The sequence below is a fragment of the Atheta coriaria genome, unplaced genomic scaffold (genome assembly GCF_025399875.1).
Source record: "Atheta coriaria isolate IRGN ID8LTWV9N9 unplaced genomic scaffold, Caltech_Dcor_3.1 hic_scaffold_12_pilon, whole genome shotgun sequence".
NCBI lineage: Eukaryota > Metazoa > Arthropoda > Insecta > Coleoptera > Staphylinidae > Dalotia > Dalotia coriaria.
The window spans coordinates 1-13,366 of record NW_027045454.1 but is presented as its reverse complement, the minus strand read 5'-3'; the positions used below and the strand labels follow the sequence as shown (position 1 = coordinate 13,366).

The following is a 13,366-nucleotide window of genomic DNA, read 5'->3' as shown; positions in this document are numbered from 1 at the left end:
GGTTGTGTTAGTTTACAACGCAAGTGATTAATTAATATAAAATATGATAATGTTGGATGAAAGGATCTTGGAATAAGTTTGCCAGTCAAATTATTCATCATTCATTGAACTGCAATATGAATTCGTTTGATTTTTCAATGTAAATGAATTCTTATTGTAGCACAATATCCTTGATTGTTGATGATGATGGTTGATGATTCAACAAAATAGAATTTAATCAATTTAATACTATCGACTATAAAAAATATCGAACTCAGACAAATATTACTTTATTTTAACATTGTATTTTTGCTCGCACGAATCGCCAATGGCAACCTGCTGCCTCCTCCTCTCGCCTCTTTCACCTTGACTAGCTGATTCTGATCGCGTGTCTCTGCGCTGCGCAGGTAATAAAAGATATGTGGAGAACGTGTTAAATTATATGCATTTTATAGTTTATATACCGAGTCGGAAGACGCAGGTCGCCATTGTCACGGCGCTGTAAATAGAGCAGCATCATGCTTAAATATGTTACATTATACATTTGAATGTTTTCTTGTTTTTGGTAATCTTATAATTACGCTCTCCTGTTAGTTTATTCCAATTTTCTCTTGCTTCGCGCATTCTGTAATCATGTAAGTAAAATTATTTTTTAATCTTTATCTCTTATTATTGCACTATGTACTCTGATTCTACTCTATATAGATATCTTCGATCGGGTAAGCAGTCTCTATAAACTTTTGATAGAACCTTTGGAAGGCACGCCTGGAATTAAAACAACGTCGATGTTTTTTAATGTTTTTAAGTTTTTTTAGAGAAGATTGATTACTCACCCAACTCCTTCAGCAACTGGTCGCGTCGAATCCGTGCCCCTAAACACGTGGCAAGCGAATCTTTGAAGTGTAGGATGTTTGGTGATGAAACCAAGATAGCGGTGATCGCGAGGATGAAATGCGCAGAACGAGACGTTCTTGAGCGAGTAGAAGTAGTCTATACATGGATTATCAGACTGCAAATATCATAAATCATTAATAATCTTTTAGGAAAACATATACAATGCAACATACATTTCTTTTTCGTCTATCTACCATGCGTAAACCTTGATCGGACACTTCCAAGATACATGGCTGCGGTTCCGGTTCAGTACCACTATTACCAACCACACGCCGCACGGCCTGACACACCACCGACGTCCCCTTGTGAGCAAGTGTCTCCACCGAACCTAAATACCCCAACAAATAACGCTCGCGTCTGCCATGTTCGCAGGACGAGTCCCAATCGCTGTAGTCACTGTCGACAGCATACGCAGATGGAAATATACCCATTCTACCAGTGCGTAGATTAACACCCTCACACCATAAATCATCAGCTTCTTTTTGAACATAAATCGGATCGCCAATCTCCACATCGATTTCATCTTCGTGCCGCGGAATAAACTTGTGCAAACCACGATGCGTCGCTTCTAACATGTCTACATCGCTGTAGGGCACACCGCCGCCTGTACCCGGAGACATCCCCAGTAATGGGGACATAGATTTTGGACCATCTGTGGGCGAGTGTGCTGTGCTGTGCCCACTGTCGGCGTCTGTCAGTAGACGATCTGAATCCGGCGAGTCGCTGTCCCACAGGTGACATTTCAATACAAGCAAGGAACTGGGACCACTGCTGCCTGACCCACAACCACCCAATTCATCAGCAAGCGATAACTCACGGGATAACTGGTGTGCGTTTATAAGAGACACAACCGCAGCTAAAATTTTTCAGGATCATAAAAATTTTTATCACTACGAGAAGTAAATAACTTACGTTTTTTGTTTTTGGGAATCTCGGGTAGTTTTCTTCTCCGTCGCTCGCCTGGCCCGGTCCAGGGCACAGCAGCCCGTGGCCCTTGCGCATTCTCCTGCTGCCTGCTGACTCCTTGCGTATCACAGTCTGTTTCCGGGTCGCTCTTGGAAGACGTCGGCGACTCCTCGTCCACCAAGACATCGTGCACTAATCTAAAATATTCGCGCGGGTCAAAGCAATATGAATAAACCATTCGTGGATACACAAATCCTGTCATAAATGACAGGACTCTTCCGCAGCACTCTGGCAGGATCTCTTTTCGCACACATCAATAATCGCAGTACTCACGAGTAAAATGGAGCCGCCTGTTTGCTGGTCGTGTGTAGTGTCCTCTCAAAACTATGTCCGAATTCTTCGAACTCGCTATCTGCCATGTTTATGTTGTTTTTCGCGTGCGTGTGCCTTAAAAGCTAGTATTGATTACAGCGCGCCATGACACGCTGTGCGGCGCATGTGCCAAGGGGGTGGCGGAGAGTGCGCGGCGTGGAACGCGCGCGCTTCTGCAGAACAACTACCCCCGTTCAGGCCTAGGGAAATCCACCCACGCGGAGGGAAGATATCTAGGGCTTTAATTCGTTTAGTCGACGAAATCAAAGTTATCATTCACAGAATGATGCAGAGGAGGTGTATGCATTGAAACAAGATAAATTATGTTATGCGTTACGCCTAGTTAGTTTACAAAGACGCTCTTGATTATCGTGCAGAACCTGCAGTGTCAGAGACGTTTGAATTAAACCAGAAACGGGAACAAGCAACATGCGGGTGGGAATTGTGCAGGATCATTGATGAAACCAATTTGCTCCGAACTTTTCTTCTGGTAGATTAAGTTTTAGGTTGTGTTTTTATGTTTTGTTTTTTATAGGCAACCGATTGTACAAAAAACACTTCAGAAGATGATTTTGTGTTTATATGCTGTCCGAAAATAGAATTTTTGGTCATTCATGACCACGATTGAGCATCATCAATCAACAATCCGTGAAAAGGGTGAAGTGATACAGTTCATTAGCACACCTCGCCACTCGACCGGCGGGCGCTCGTCTCGATTCAGATAAATGTGGAAATGAAAAGTAGAAAAGGGGAAAACAGAGGTGGAATAAAAATGTGGGTTACGTCGCTTTCTTCTTGCGGTGGGCGCTAAGTAATTGAAACCGTTTTACGTTGGGGTTCGCTCTCGATGAATAAACCATCGACTTTTATTCGCGCACGGAAACTCATCGGCACGTTGCTTAAATAAAATCTCAAGAGAATCTATTACAATTCTTTGTTTGCGTTTAAGACAAACACAAGATTTTTCATTTGAGGCCTGTATTTAAACTTTAATTTAATGAAAAAGAATCCTTTGTAGTTTTTAGTAGTGTAATTTGAAGGTTAGAAATAGTAGCTATTCTTTTTCATGATGCGCAACTGGTGTCATCATTGATCCATTGGAAATTGAAAGCAATGTCAGTGTGAACAATGTCATTGTGTTCTTATATTCTTTGAGTGTCGTATATAAAAAGTATATACAACCTACAAATACACCGTTGGGCCTGATGTAATCGAAACTAAAAATAAATTTCGCCGAGTCGCGCATCCCTCGCGAGAAGAGAAGCGAGGCGGTGAGAATCGCGTAAAACCGTGATTCTGCCAATCATGACCGGGTAAACGTGCGCTGCGCGACTTTGCGTCGTCAAACCCTCTATAAAAGGCCAACCGAGGCCCAGGAAGCGCTTCAGTTGATCGCCATTCGTGTTACACATTCACACCTGATGAAATATTAAAATCAACAACTTAAAATCTGTTAAACAAAAGTGAATAAAAATGAGTTCCGGTAAACCCTTGCTGGGTTTGTGGCTGTACCGCAGCGAAGAGGATTGGAGTTACAAAGAGGACGTGCCCATGCCAGCGGTCAGCACAAAGGTAATCACTGATTGCGCAAAGAAACTCATTTCTCACTACAACGCTCACGCTTTGACTTTGACCACGGCACGCACCATGAAGGCGGCTCCCAAACCTGCTGATCCTAAGGCTCCACCCAAATTGGAAAAGATCTCCGTTATATTTACACTGAAGAACAAAGTTGGCGGATTGGTACGGGCACTTCAGTGCTTTCAAGATTTGGGAATCAACGTAGCACACATTGAATCCAGACCATCCATCACCGAAGACAATCAAGTTGATTTCCTCGTAGATGTAGAATGCGAAGCAAAAAAAGTGGAACAACTCGGGAGACTACTACGTCGGGAAGTGGTCACTATGGTCATCGGGACCTATGGAGATGGAGAAAACGATAAAAGTTTTCCACCACCTACACCATTATCGGCAGCTGCTAGTTTTGGTAACAACAAACTCATCTTCACAATAAAATTTTTGATTTCAAAAAAAATAATTAAAAACAGATTTTGATGAAATGCCGTGGTTTCCCAAGAAGATCTCTGACCTTGATCAAGCACAGAATGTCCTAATGTACGGCAGCGAGCTGGACGCAGATCATCCCGGCTTCAAGGACCCAGTCTATCGGAAGAGACGCGAACACTTTGCTCGCATCGCACACAACTACAAACAGTAAGTACCGCCGGCGTCTTGAAAAACACTCTCACACTTACTCCTTGAGTGAGGATGAATGTATTGATAATTGACGCACGGCTAATGTGATTAATTAGCACCCATCTTGCTACCTTTCAGGGGCCAGCCGATTCCACGCGTGCAATATACCGAGATGGAAACTAAAACCTGGTAATGCATTACGTAATTAAATTAAACCTAATAACTTATTAATTATTACCACTTGAAACGTTTTTAAGGGGTATTGTCCTGAATGAATTGTACAAACTGTACCAGAAACACGCGTGTAAAGAATTTTTGGAAAACTGGCCACAGTTGGTTAAGTATTGCGGGTATCGCGAGGATAATATTCCGCAACTGCAAGATGTTAACGCGTTTCTTAAAAGAAAGACCGGTTTTCAAATACGACCGGTTGCAGGATATTTAAGTCCGAGGGACTTTTTGTCTGGGCTCGCATTCAGGTTGTTTCACTGCACCCAGTATATTAGACATTCGTCGGATCCATTCTACACTCCTGAACCGTAAGCATTACAATTGTTATAATTGAAATAAGGTGCTAATTATTGTTTAAATTTAGTGATTGTTGTCATGAGTTACTTGGTCACATGCCCCTACTGGCAAATCCTAGTTTTGCACAGTTTTCTCAAGAATTGGGCCTCGCGTCTTTAGGAGCTTCTGACGCAGATGTAGAAAAACTGGCCACGGTATAACTCAATTAAATTCAAGTTGCTTAAGCATTTCATTTGTTTAATTACTTTTGTAGTTGTATTTCTTTACGGTGGAGTTTGGTTTGTGTAAACAAGATGGCGAACTACGTGTATATGGCGCTGGGTTATTAAGTTCTGTTGCGGAACTACAACACGCGTTAGAAACGCCAGAGAAAATCAAACGCTTCGATCCAGAAGTGACATGCCGAGAAGAGTGCATTATCACCGCGTATCAAAACGCCTACTATTATACAGACACATTTGACGAAGCCAAAGAAAAAATGAGGTTAGTTAACCTATAATCACCTCAAAAAAATTAAATTAATTTTTTTAGGACCTTCGCTGGAACGATCCAACGTCCATTTGGCATTCGTTACAACCCATACACGCAAAGCGTAGAAGTCCTAAGCAACGCCCAAAAAATAACAGCTTTGGTTTCTGAGCTACGTGGAGATTTGTGTATCGTAAACGATGCATTAAAGAAAATCTCCGCACGAGACTCAACACTGGACGTTGATAAAATAGCCAACTTGTTACAAGTAGGCCTCAATACTACAGATGGCGCTGAAATGACAAAACCCGACGAGCTATGCTAATCTACCTAACCTCATAACATAACCTTCGATGTGTATTTCCCTGTAGTTGTTCCAAAATATTAGAAGTGTGTAAAAAGTATCGATTCATCAGTCTTTATATCACAAAATATTCACAAAATTAAAACATAACTAATGTCTGGACTTAGGCGTCTCCGCCCAGTGCGGCCATGTAATCAACTCTTCATACAACATTTGACCCGGACTCTCCGTGACAGACAATTGTCTCGAGGCGTATAGCTTATAATCCGGTTGGATGTACGACTCGTTAACCCCCAAGGCGATTAAGTTACGTGCGGCGTTGAGTTGTCTTTGCGGTGGCATATAATTGGTAAAAGTACCAACAAACGCAATACCAATACTCCTCTTATTGTAGAACTTCGTGTGGGACCCTTCGGAGGTCCAACCGCGTCCCTCGTAGACATACCCGTCTCCACCCACGAGGAAGTTGTAACCTATATCCCACCAGTTTTGGGATAACATGTGAAAACGTTGTATGGACTTCACCAACAGCGTGCATGATGATTGGTCTGTACAGTTTTCAGTTGCTGAGTGCCATATGACCACCATAGGTACTGGAGTTGTAAGGTTGTCCAAAGCTTGCTTTGGAGGTTGTGCCAACCACTCACGACGTAGAATCATCTTCACTCGTTGCGGAGGAAGCTCAGCAGGATCTATAATTGGGTAAATATCAACAATGTTGCATTATTTTGATTGAATAATGAGTTAAAGTTTAATGTTGACCCAATGGGGCCATGTTTTGATCTCCTCATACAACGCCCTGCCTGGATTGCGCACCGCGTCCACCTGCCGCGCCCCAATCAGCTTATAATTTGCTTGTAGGTACTTAGCTTCCACCCCGTAATTAATTAACTTCATCAGAGTATCTAGTTGTTCTTTTCCGGGTAGATAATCTTCAAAAGTACCAATTAACGCTATACCAATACTCCTAGAGTTGTAATTGAAGGTGTGTGCACCCTCAGATGTCCATCCCCTTCCAGCATAGACATTACCATCTCCTCCAACAAGGAAATTGTAAGATATATCCCACATTTGTTTGCTATCAATATGATAGGTCTGTAGATATCTCACGAAGAATATACAATCACCGATGGTTGTACAGTTGAGTGTATCCGACTGATGGATGATGACAAAGGGCGTTGGTTGTTTCAGTTGGGGCGCGGGTTTGGCAGGCGGTTGCGCCACCCAATCGGTGCGTGTGACCAAGTTATACGGCAAGGGCGTTTCTATAACGTGCAGGTTATGATTGATGCATGAATACAATTTATATAATCAACACGTAATTGTGTTTTATTACCAAGAGGTGGATCGACTGAAGGTCGGCCGAGTTGTTCGTCGCTATCAGTCGGGTATCTGTTTGATGTGTTGCCACCGCGCAGTAAAAGAAACAACAGCGCAATCATTCCAATGATAGCAAGTGTGCAGACTATCGCTGTTATAAGCAACGGTTTGTTGTATCCTAAAACAAACAAATTTCATTACATCTCGGTTACACTTTGCAAATAAATGTGGACATTTTTCTCCTATTTGCTAATTGCGTGTGTAGCCTTTTGTTTTCATTTCAAGTCGAGTTAATTTTAGATTATATTGTCGATGAGTTATGTGCAAATGCAAATATGTGAGTAATAAAACCCAGCAGTCTTTGTGATAATGATAAACAAATTGGTTTCGCGTGTGTGAATTGACGCAGATAATAATTCGGATTATTTCTGTTGACACATGAAGGTAGCTGCTATTATTGCGTGGTGATGATATGGATAATAGAAAAATTTCACAGACAGGAAACAAGATTACAATCTGATATTTTTTATCGCTTAGTTTGTAATTATCGGTTTTGATAAGAACAAATCGCAATAATAAGTTGCGCTGCAAACGTGTTATCGCGCAAATTACCAAAAAAATACAATAAATAAATAATTGCATGCAGTAAACACCATCGTGACTTGAATAGTAATTTATTTATTAATTTTAGCGCTAGTTTTTCGTGGAAGTAGACGGAATGCTCAACTGCTCAGCACACACGTCAGTTAGATCGTTTATTTATGCAAATTCAATGTAAATAAACTGCGAACGCTTAAATTTTTTGTCTACATTGTTAAAATAAGATACGAGAACTCACTTAATTTGCTAATGTGAGCCTTGAGGTTGTTTTCATTTTTGTCTCCGGCTTTGTCCGTTTTGTTATCAATATCTGTACTATCACTTGTGTCTTTATCACATTTTAATGTCCCGTTGGTCAGCGCGCCGCCATTTTGCAGCACGTCCGGCACTTCACCGCCACCATTACCAGCGTATACGATCTTTTTTATCGTCACTGGTCCTTGATAAATGTTCTTTGTCCCCACATGAACATCACTCGAATCCGACACGAAAACATTCGGTGTATTATTGTCATTTCCGGATGGGTTCACTGCAAGGGCATTATCATAGCCCATACTAGGTTCATTCTCATCACTATCACTAGAGCAATCCGAAGATTGTATATAGGTTACGTCTTGTTGTTGATTGAGGTGAACTTTGTGCGGGTGCAGGTCCAGAATGAGGTCGTCCCCGCCCTGGCCGCCATCTTGGGTCGGCGGCCGTACGTCAGGCACTTCCGAGACCATTTAGTCGCCCGCCGCTGCCGCAAACCAGCTTCAGCGAAGCGTGATTAGCTTATTAAAATTATCGAGTGCTATCGCAGCCATGGCGAAAGCGACACTGCGGTTTAGCGAGCCGACAAAATTCCAGTAATCGCTGGTGGGAGGATTGACGCCATCACACACACACGCGCGCACATATACACGCGAGCACCAGTTTCGAGCTCAAGCTAAACCAAGGTCTTGCAATAAACAAGTCACTGGTGATCATAACAATTAATATTTATACAGGTCCTTTTCGTGCACGCAAGTCCACGCTCACTGTTTGTTGCATAAATAAATGCTAATTTTAGTTCGGTCCTGGTTTTACGTAAAATCCCAAGTTCATCATCACAACATCACAAATAACCTCAGATAACCCATAAAGCCTCACTATTTGGTCACAGAATTGACCAGTAAACTCAGTTCGGAATCTCAATATAGTCTTTGTCATAATAATGCTCCCATTTTTCAATTTCACAGCGAATTTTCATTCCGGGACTCATCGTGCCCCCAGTCTGACTGTGACTCAACAATATGTAATCCTCCCGTAGGGCTCCCCACACCAACCCAGTGGTGATAAGCTTCTGCAGCGCCATTTGCATCTTCTTCGTAAACTCATCGTATGAAAAGTTGCCTATGAACGCCACAGCTATACTATGATTCTGCAAATAGTTTATAGCGTTCCAATCTCGTCCCACGTAGATGTTACCATCGCTGCCAATCAAAAAATTGTACCCAATATCAGGGGATCTGTGATCCACCGCATAGCTTTGCAATGATTGCAGAATTCCCGCACAGGTTTCCAGTGAAAAGCAGGGTCTGCTCACGGTGTGTGCGACTATTATATACTTCACTGGTGTTTCCAACAACCGGACGCTAAGCGGAGGTCGTGCACCCCACATTCTTCTTGGAATCATTTGAATTGCCTCGGGATCGAAGGGTAAAGTCTCGTTGTCGTCGTTGTCGTCGCTGGAGGTCGGACACTGGTCGGACATATTTTTATCAATATGTGCCGTTGTGAAGGTAGCATCAGTGCTTGAATCCTGTATGAATATTATCGCAATCGACACGGCAAGTGCGAATGACACCACAGTAATCGCGATTAGGATAATGTTGAATAGTTTTCGACGAGTTTTGAACTGTCTCCATAATGACCATTTATTTGGCGTGCCTGTAATCAGCAACAATAAATACTTCAAGCATAACATAACCAAACTAATAAACTATCTAGTGTACCGTTATTATCTTTTTGTTGATGTTTCGATGTGATAACATGGTTATCACAAGCATTTTCTTTGTGTAGATTCACATCTTTTGATGATGGAAGAGATCCTCTGGAACTATTAATGCTGGAACCGTCTTGTGCGTTTTGAATGATGGTAACCGGACAATGAAAATGTGTGACCGGACCAATGACCACGTCGTTTGAGTTTTCCACAATGTACGTGTTTTGATTGAGCATTAGATCGTCAGCGGCCATTTGAATTTGGTTGTCGTTCGAGAGCACACATCCGGTAGGCTCGTTTGCGATTGTGTACCGATCAACGTTTGAACCGAGATTTGGACTGAGGCACACACTGGGGACGACGTCCGTCGAATACTCCGATTGTTCGATCGTCATTTTGGTTCTTGGTGCGTGTGATTTACCAGCAATGTTAACCAGTGCAAAACGCGCGACGATCGCGTGTTATCTGCTGACGCCGTAATTGTGATTCACATCGTAACCGTTCATTACGGATTGAGTTGTGGTAGAATATTTTCAAGTTTTGTGCTAATGTATTCCCCACTCGCGCAAGGATAAAAACTGCGCGTTCGCGTTATATCGTCGCACCTCGGACTCGGGACTCAAATTAACAATTAAAATTTGAGATTCAAATAATACTTTACAGATAAGATATGTTTCTATGTTTATATTGGTTAATGAGCGTTATGAGTATTAGAAAGACCCGGTAGTTATACATTTTGAGTGTAATTGATTATTGAATTATCTATAATACATTGATTTATCGAAATCATGCCATGTATTCTATAATTATACAAAATGGTTGAGATAAAATGTTATTTTAAGCAACAAAATTTCCAAAAAGAGGGAAAATGACAGTGCACAAAAATAATAACAACAATAGGTCACATTTAATTTATTTTTGGAAGGAAGGGTTATAATTAAAATTATATACATAAATAATTAAATTCCTTGAAATTATAATTTAATGGTAATTTCATTCGACATTCTGTAATCTACATGTAGATACATCACACTTGTGACAAAGCGTGCCCTAAATTTATGTGACGGTGCTACTTATTACATTTAATCAATTAATATAAATTAATTAATTTTTTTATATTATTTAAATAACAGAAAGGAATAATGATCGAGAGATAAATATAACATACAAAAACTATTTATAAATCAAATTGTAGGCAACTCAACATACAGCAGTCATTGCGCACGCTGCAGGCGCAATAGAATGCAATCATGCAGAGGTAGGCACGAGTCGGTCTGTTGGGTTGTTATTCCAGTGATGATTTTGGGATGACTGCGAGACATCACATTTTAATCGGAGCAATTGTATCATACATTGTGTGCAATTTGTCACTTTGATGTTTTGACAAGACTTTATTACACGTGAATATTCGTACAACAGTTTAATTTGTGGTAAGAATCAAATAACTCTTTACCAGATAATCTAATATTTCATCTATCTGATATGAATTTTGTTTTCAATTTGTATTTGTAATAATATTTTCGTATTCAGTGTGTACTGCGGTTCATCAGGCCGCTAAGGTGTTACCCATCACACTCGCAACAGAACCCGACATTACAGGATACAGGTACTTGCATCAAATTATAAATAATAATTTTATTTATTATTTACATTACTATCTTTTGAGATCATTTCCCCGCGGATGCCAGAAAAATTTAACTATTGTGTATCAAAGATCAAATTTTAAGAGTTTTCAAGTGAATGCATTTTTGCCGGTTAGTGTTTGCGTCACTCAACATTGGGGATCACACAAGTGGCAATTGAGTTGTGTTCGTTCAAATCATTCAAATGTTGGTAGCTGTAATACAATAGCAAACTCAAAACTAGTATGTGCCGTCAAAATTAGATGGCGCTAGTGTGCACGCTACTTTCTGGCGTCAATTGTTTCGTATTGCCGATATTAGATGGCGCAGTGTCGGCAGCATCTGCGCTTTTGTAAAGGCGCATGTGTTTCATTTGCTTTTCATTTGCTTCTGGCAGCAACTTCATACACTTTGTCGGATTATAAAATCCGAGCCTTTTGGTTCTAATCCCGCGTGAAATCGAAAATTCAGTGGTTTTATCTTTTGCGCGCCTTTATGCCGCCGATTGCCACCCGCTATATCTTTTCAGTGGCTTCGAATTCTTATCGGATTTTTTTGGTCAGCATTATTTAAATATTAATTCGTGGAAAAATCCACGAGTGTTCCCGGTGGTAAGATTGTCAGCACAAAAGTACTAAGAGTGAGTAACAGCATTTCAAGTTGCAGAAGCACATTTGTGTACTTTATGGATTTTTTTTTAAATATCTAGAATATGAAATATAACATGAAAGTCGCGTTTTTTGAGTAAAATCGTGATGTTATCATTTGCTATTTTCTAAAATTGTTAATGTAAAATCGTTAATGTAAAATAGCGCAATTTTTCATTAATTATAATAATCTAAATTCTGGCACACCTACCTGTGTCATTCAGAGATGGCACTAGCATGAACTAAACATCATAAAATAGAATTGTATTCTTTATTTCTATATTTATTGGCAAACGTTGTAATTCGGCACGAAAATTGTGTTTGTTTTGAACACAATTTACTTTCTTATCGCTTCCGCCGCGTTGAATGTTACGCATGAGATTCCCAAGTGCCGGCGCTGAAATCCCCTCACGCCGCATGCAGCAGATTCTAGTTTTGTTTAGATCGCCGATATTGTGTCTATTGCAATTCGCGCACAAGGTGGCATCGACGCGCCGGCTTTGCGCATCTCTTGCTTTCTTATCGTAAACTGTCGCGTCGTAGCTTGCTCGGCTACGGCATGCACTATCCGATGGTTGCGCCCAGTTGCGTGCCGGTCACTGGGTGGTTGGGTCGTATTTCTCGCGTCGCGTATCTTTTGTTCGGACCTTTGTTTTCTAAATTTACATTATATTCAATTAGCAAACCACTATTTAATTGTAACTACTAGGTGTAGAGTTGTTAAGTGAATCGGATACATGTTGCCCCCGTGTTGATTTATTCAGCTTAGAACCCATCGTGGAGTATATAAGTAAACAGCACAGATTGTTTGTTTTGTTCGACGTGTAATTATAATATTGTCCAAAAATTGAAAAATGTCACTTTTTAGTACTTTTGGTGGCGATTTTTTACCTTTTACTGTAGGAAATATAATTATTTTATATTTTTATCTGATAGAGAATTTTCCAATATTTCATAATCGGCAATTTCCTGGTTGCTATCTCTTTTAGTTTAAGAGATATTAATTATAGAAAATCGTCGATAAAAATTATTAACTTTCAAGATAGTTAGTTGTCTCTGCCCTCGTTTTTAAGAGTATTAATTCGCGGTAGATTCGATCGGATTGGAGTAAGTATGAGTCTTATCGCCTGTTGCCGCATGCCGTCGCTGCGTACTCGACTTACGCGATGCGCGCGCTTAGGCCTGCACCGGGCGTTCATGGGGTCGGCCACGTTTTTTGCTACTATCGTTTTCGTTGTGAGTTTGGTATTCCTTAAATCGGGTTGAGGTTTTCTTTCGGTAAACTGTATTTTGTGATAATCCACCTCCGATGTTTAGTGATATTGGACGTTCTTGTATGTGTCGTCTGATGGTGTCGTTGTATTCCTGTTCCAGTTGCGCCGGCCGTCATGTTCTGGTTTCAAGGAATTGCGTGGAAGTCGAGAAATAGAGGTAAGTACAGGTTTTCCTCATTTTCCTGTGCTGAAATTGTTGTCTTTGTTGAACTCATCTGGTCGCGCATGCATCGTTCTAGAAGTCTTATTCATACGCGAGCACGCCGGTTTAGAACGATAAGTGATAA

At 40.9% G+C, this 13,366-nt stretch overlaps 3 protein-coding genes and 1 long non-coding RNA gene across 5 annotated transcripts; 2 read left to right on the top strand and 2 right to left on the bottom strand.

Annotated features, from left to right (window-relative positions):
- Positions 1-253: 253 nt before the first annotated feature.
- On the bottom strand, positions 254-2,255 carry LOC135801699 (JNK-interacting protein 1-like). Its single transcript, XM_065315197.1, has 5 exons — positions 2,113-2,255; positions 1,786-1,976; positions 1,047-1,729; positions 813-988; positions 254-744 (listed from the first exon to the last, which is right to left on the bottom strand). The coding sequence occupies exons 1-5, from the start codon at positions 2,196-2,198 to the stop codon at positions 672-674; spliced, it is 1,209 nt and encodes a 402-aa protein (XP_065171269.1). The 5' UTR covers positions 2,199-2,255; the 3' UTR covers positions 254-671.
- A 1,332-nt stretch (positions 2,256-3,587) lies between these two features.
- LOC135801697 (tryptophan 5-hydroxylase 1-like) lies at positions 3,588-5,750 on the top strand. Of its 2 annotated transcripts, XM_065315194.1 has the most exons (8): positions 3,588-3,723; positions 3,805-4,141; positions 4,203-4,368; positions 4,489-4,539; positions 4,608-4,889; positions 4,946-5,072; positions 5,132-5,361; positions 5,410-5,750. In XM_065315194.1, exons 1-8 carry the CDS (start codon positions 3,625-3,627, stop codon positions 5,669-5,671), a joined length of 1,554 nt encoding a protein of 517 aa, XP_065171266.1. In that variant the 5' UTR covers positions 3,588-3,624; the 3' UTR covers positions 5,672-5,750. The 2 variants fall into 2 exon arrangements, with proteins under 2 accessions (XP_065171266.1, XP_065171265.1); XM_065315193.1 differs by having other exon boundaries at positions 3,625-4,141.
- LOC135801710 (uncharacterized) lies at positions 5,749-10,101 on the bottom strand. The gene is made up of 5 exons (XM_065315211.1): positions 9,547-10,101; positions 8,735-9,481; positions 7,809-8,297; positions 6,987-7,148; positions 5,749-6,342 (listed from the first exon to the last, which is right to left on the bottom strand). The coding sequence occupies exons 1-5, from the start codon at positions 9,929-9,931 to the stop codon at positions 5,801-5,803; spliced, it is 2,325 nt and encodes a 774-aa protein (XP_065171283.1). The 5' UTR covers positions 9,932-10,101; the 3' UTR covers positions 5,749-5,800.
- A 702-nt stretch (positions 10,102-10,803) lies between these two features.
- On the top strand, positions 10,804-13,341 carry LOC135801677 (uncharacterized). The gene is made up of 3 exons (XR_010550423.1): positions 10,804-10,966; positions 11,067-11,142; positions 13,180-13,341. It is a non-coding gene; the product is annotated as an uncharacterized lncRNA (long non-coding RNA).
- Positions 13,342-13,366: the final 25 nt, after the last annotated feature.

Coding starts and splice junctions, on each gene's coding strand:
- LOC135801699 (XM_065315197.1), bottom strand. CDS start 2,198: ATGGCAGATAGCGAGTTCGAAGAATTCGGACATAGTTTTGAGAGGACA. Junction 1,730..1,785: donor GATTCCCAAAAACAAAAAAC/GTAAGTTATTTA, acceptor GAAAAATTTTAG/CTGCGGTTGTGTCTCTTATA. Junction 745..812: donor CCAGTTGCTGAAGGAGTTGG/GTGAGTAATCAA, acceptor TTTTAATTCCAG/GCGTGCCTTCCAAAGGTTCT.
- LOC135801697 (XM_065315193.1), top strand. CDS start 3,625: ATGAGTTCCGGTAAACCCTTGCTGGGTTTGTGGCTGTACCGCAGCGAA. Junction 4,369..4,488: donor ATCGCACACAACTACAAACA/GTAAGTACCGCC, acceptor GCTACCTTTCAG/GGGCCAGCCGATTCCACGCG. Junction 5,362..5,409: donor GAAGCCAAAGAAAAAATGAG/GTTAGTTAACCT, acceptor TAATTTTTTTAG/GACCTTCGCTGGAACGATCC.
- LOC135801710 (XM_065315211.1), bottom strand. CDS start 9,931: ATGACGATCGAACAATCGGAGTATTCGACGGACGTCGTCCCCAGTGTG. Junction 7,149..7,808: donor GGCTCACATTAGCAAATTAA/GTGAGTTCTCGT, acceptor TGTTTGTTTTAG/GATACAACAAACCGTTGCTT. Junction 6,343..6,986: donor TTCAGTCGATCCACCTCTTG/GTAATAAAACAC, acceptor ACCCAATTATAG/ATCCTGCTGAGCTTCCTCCG.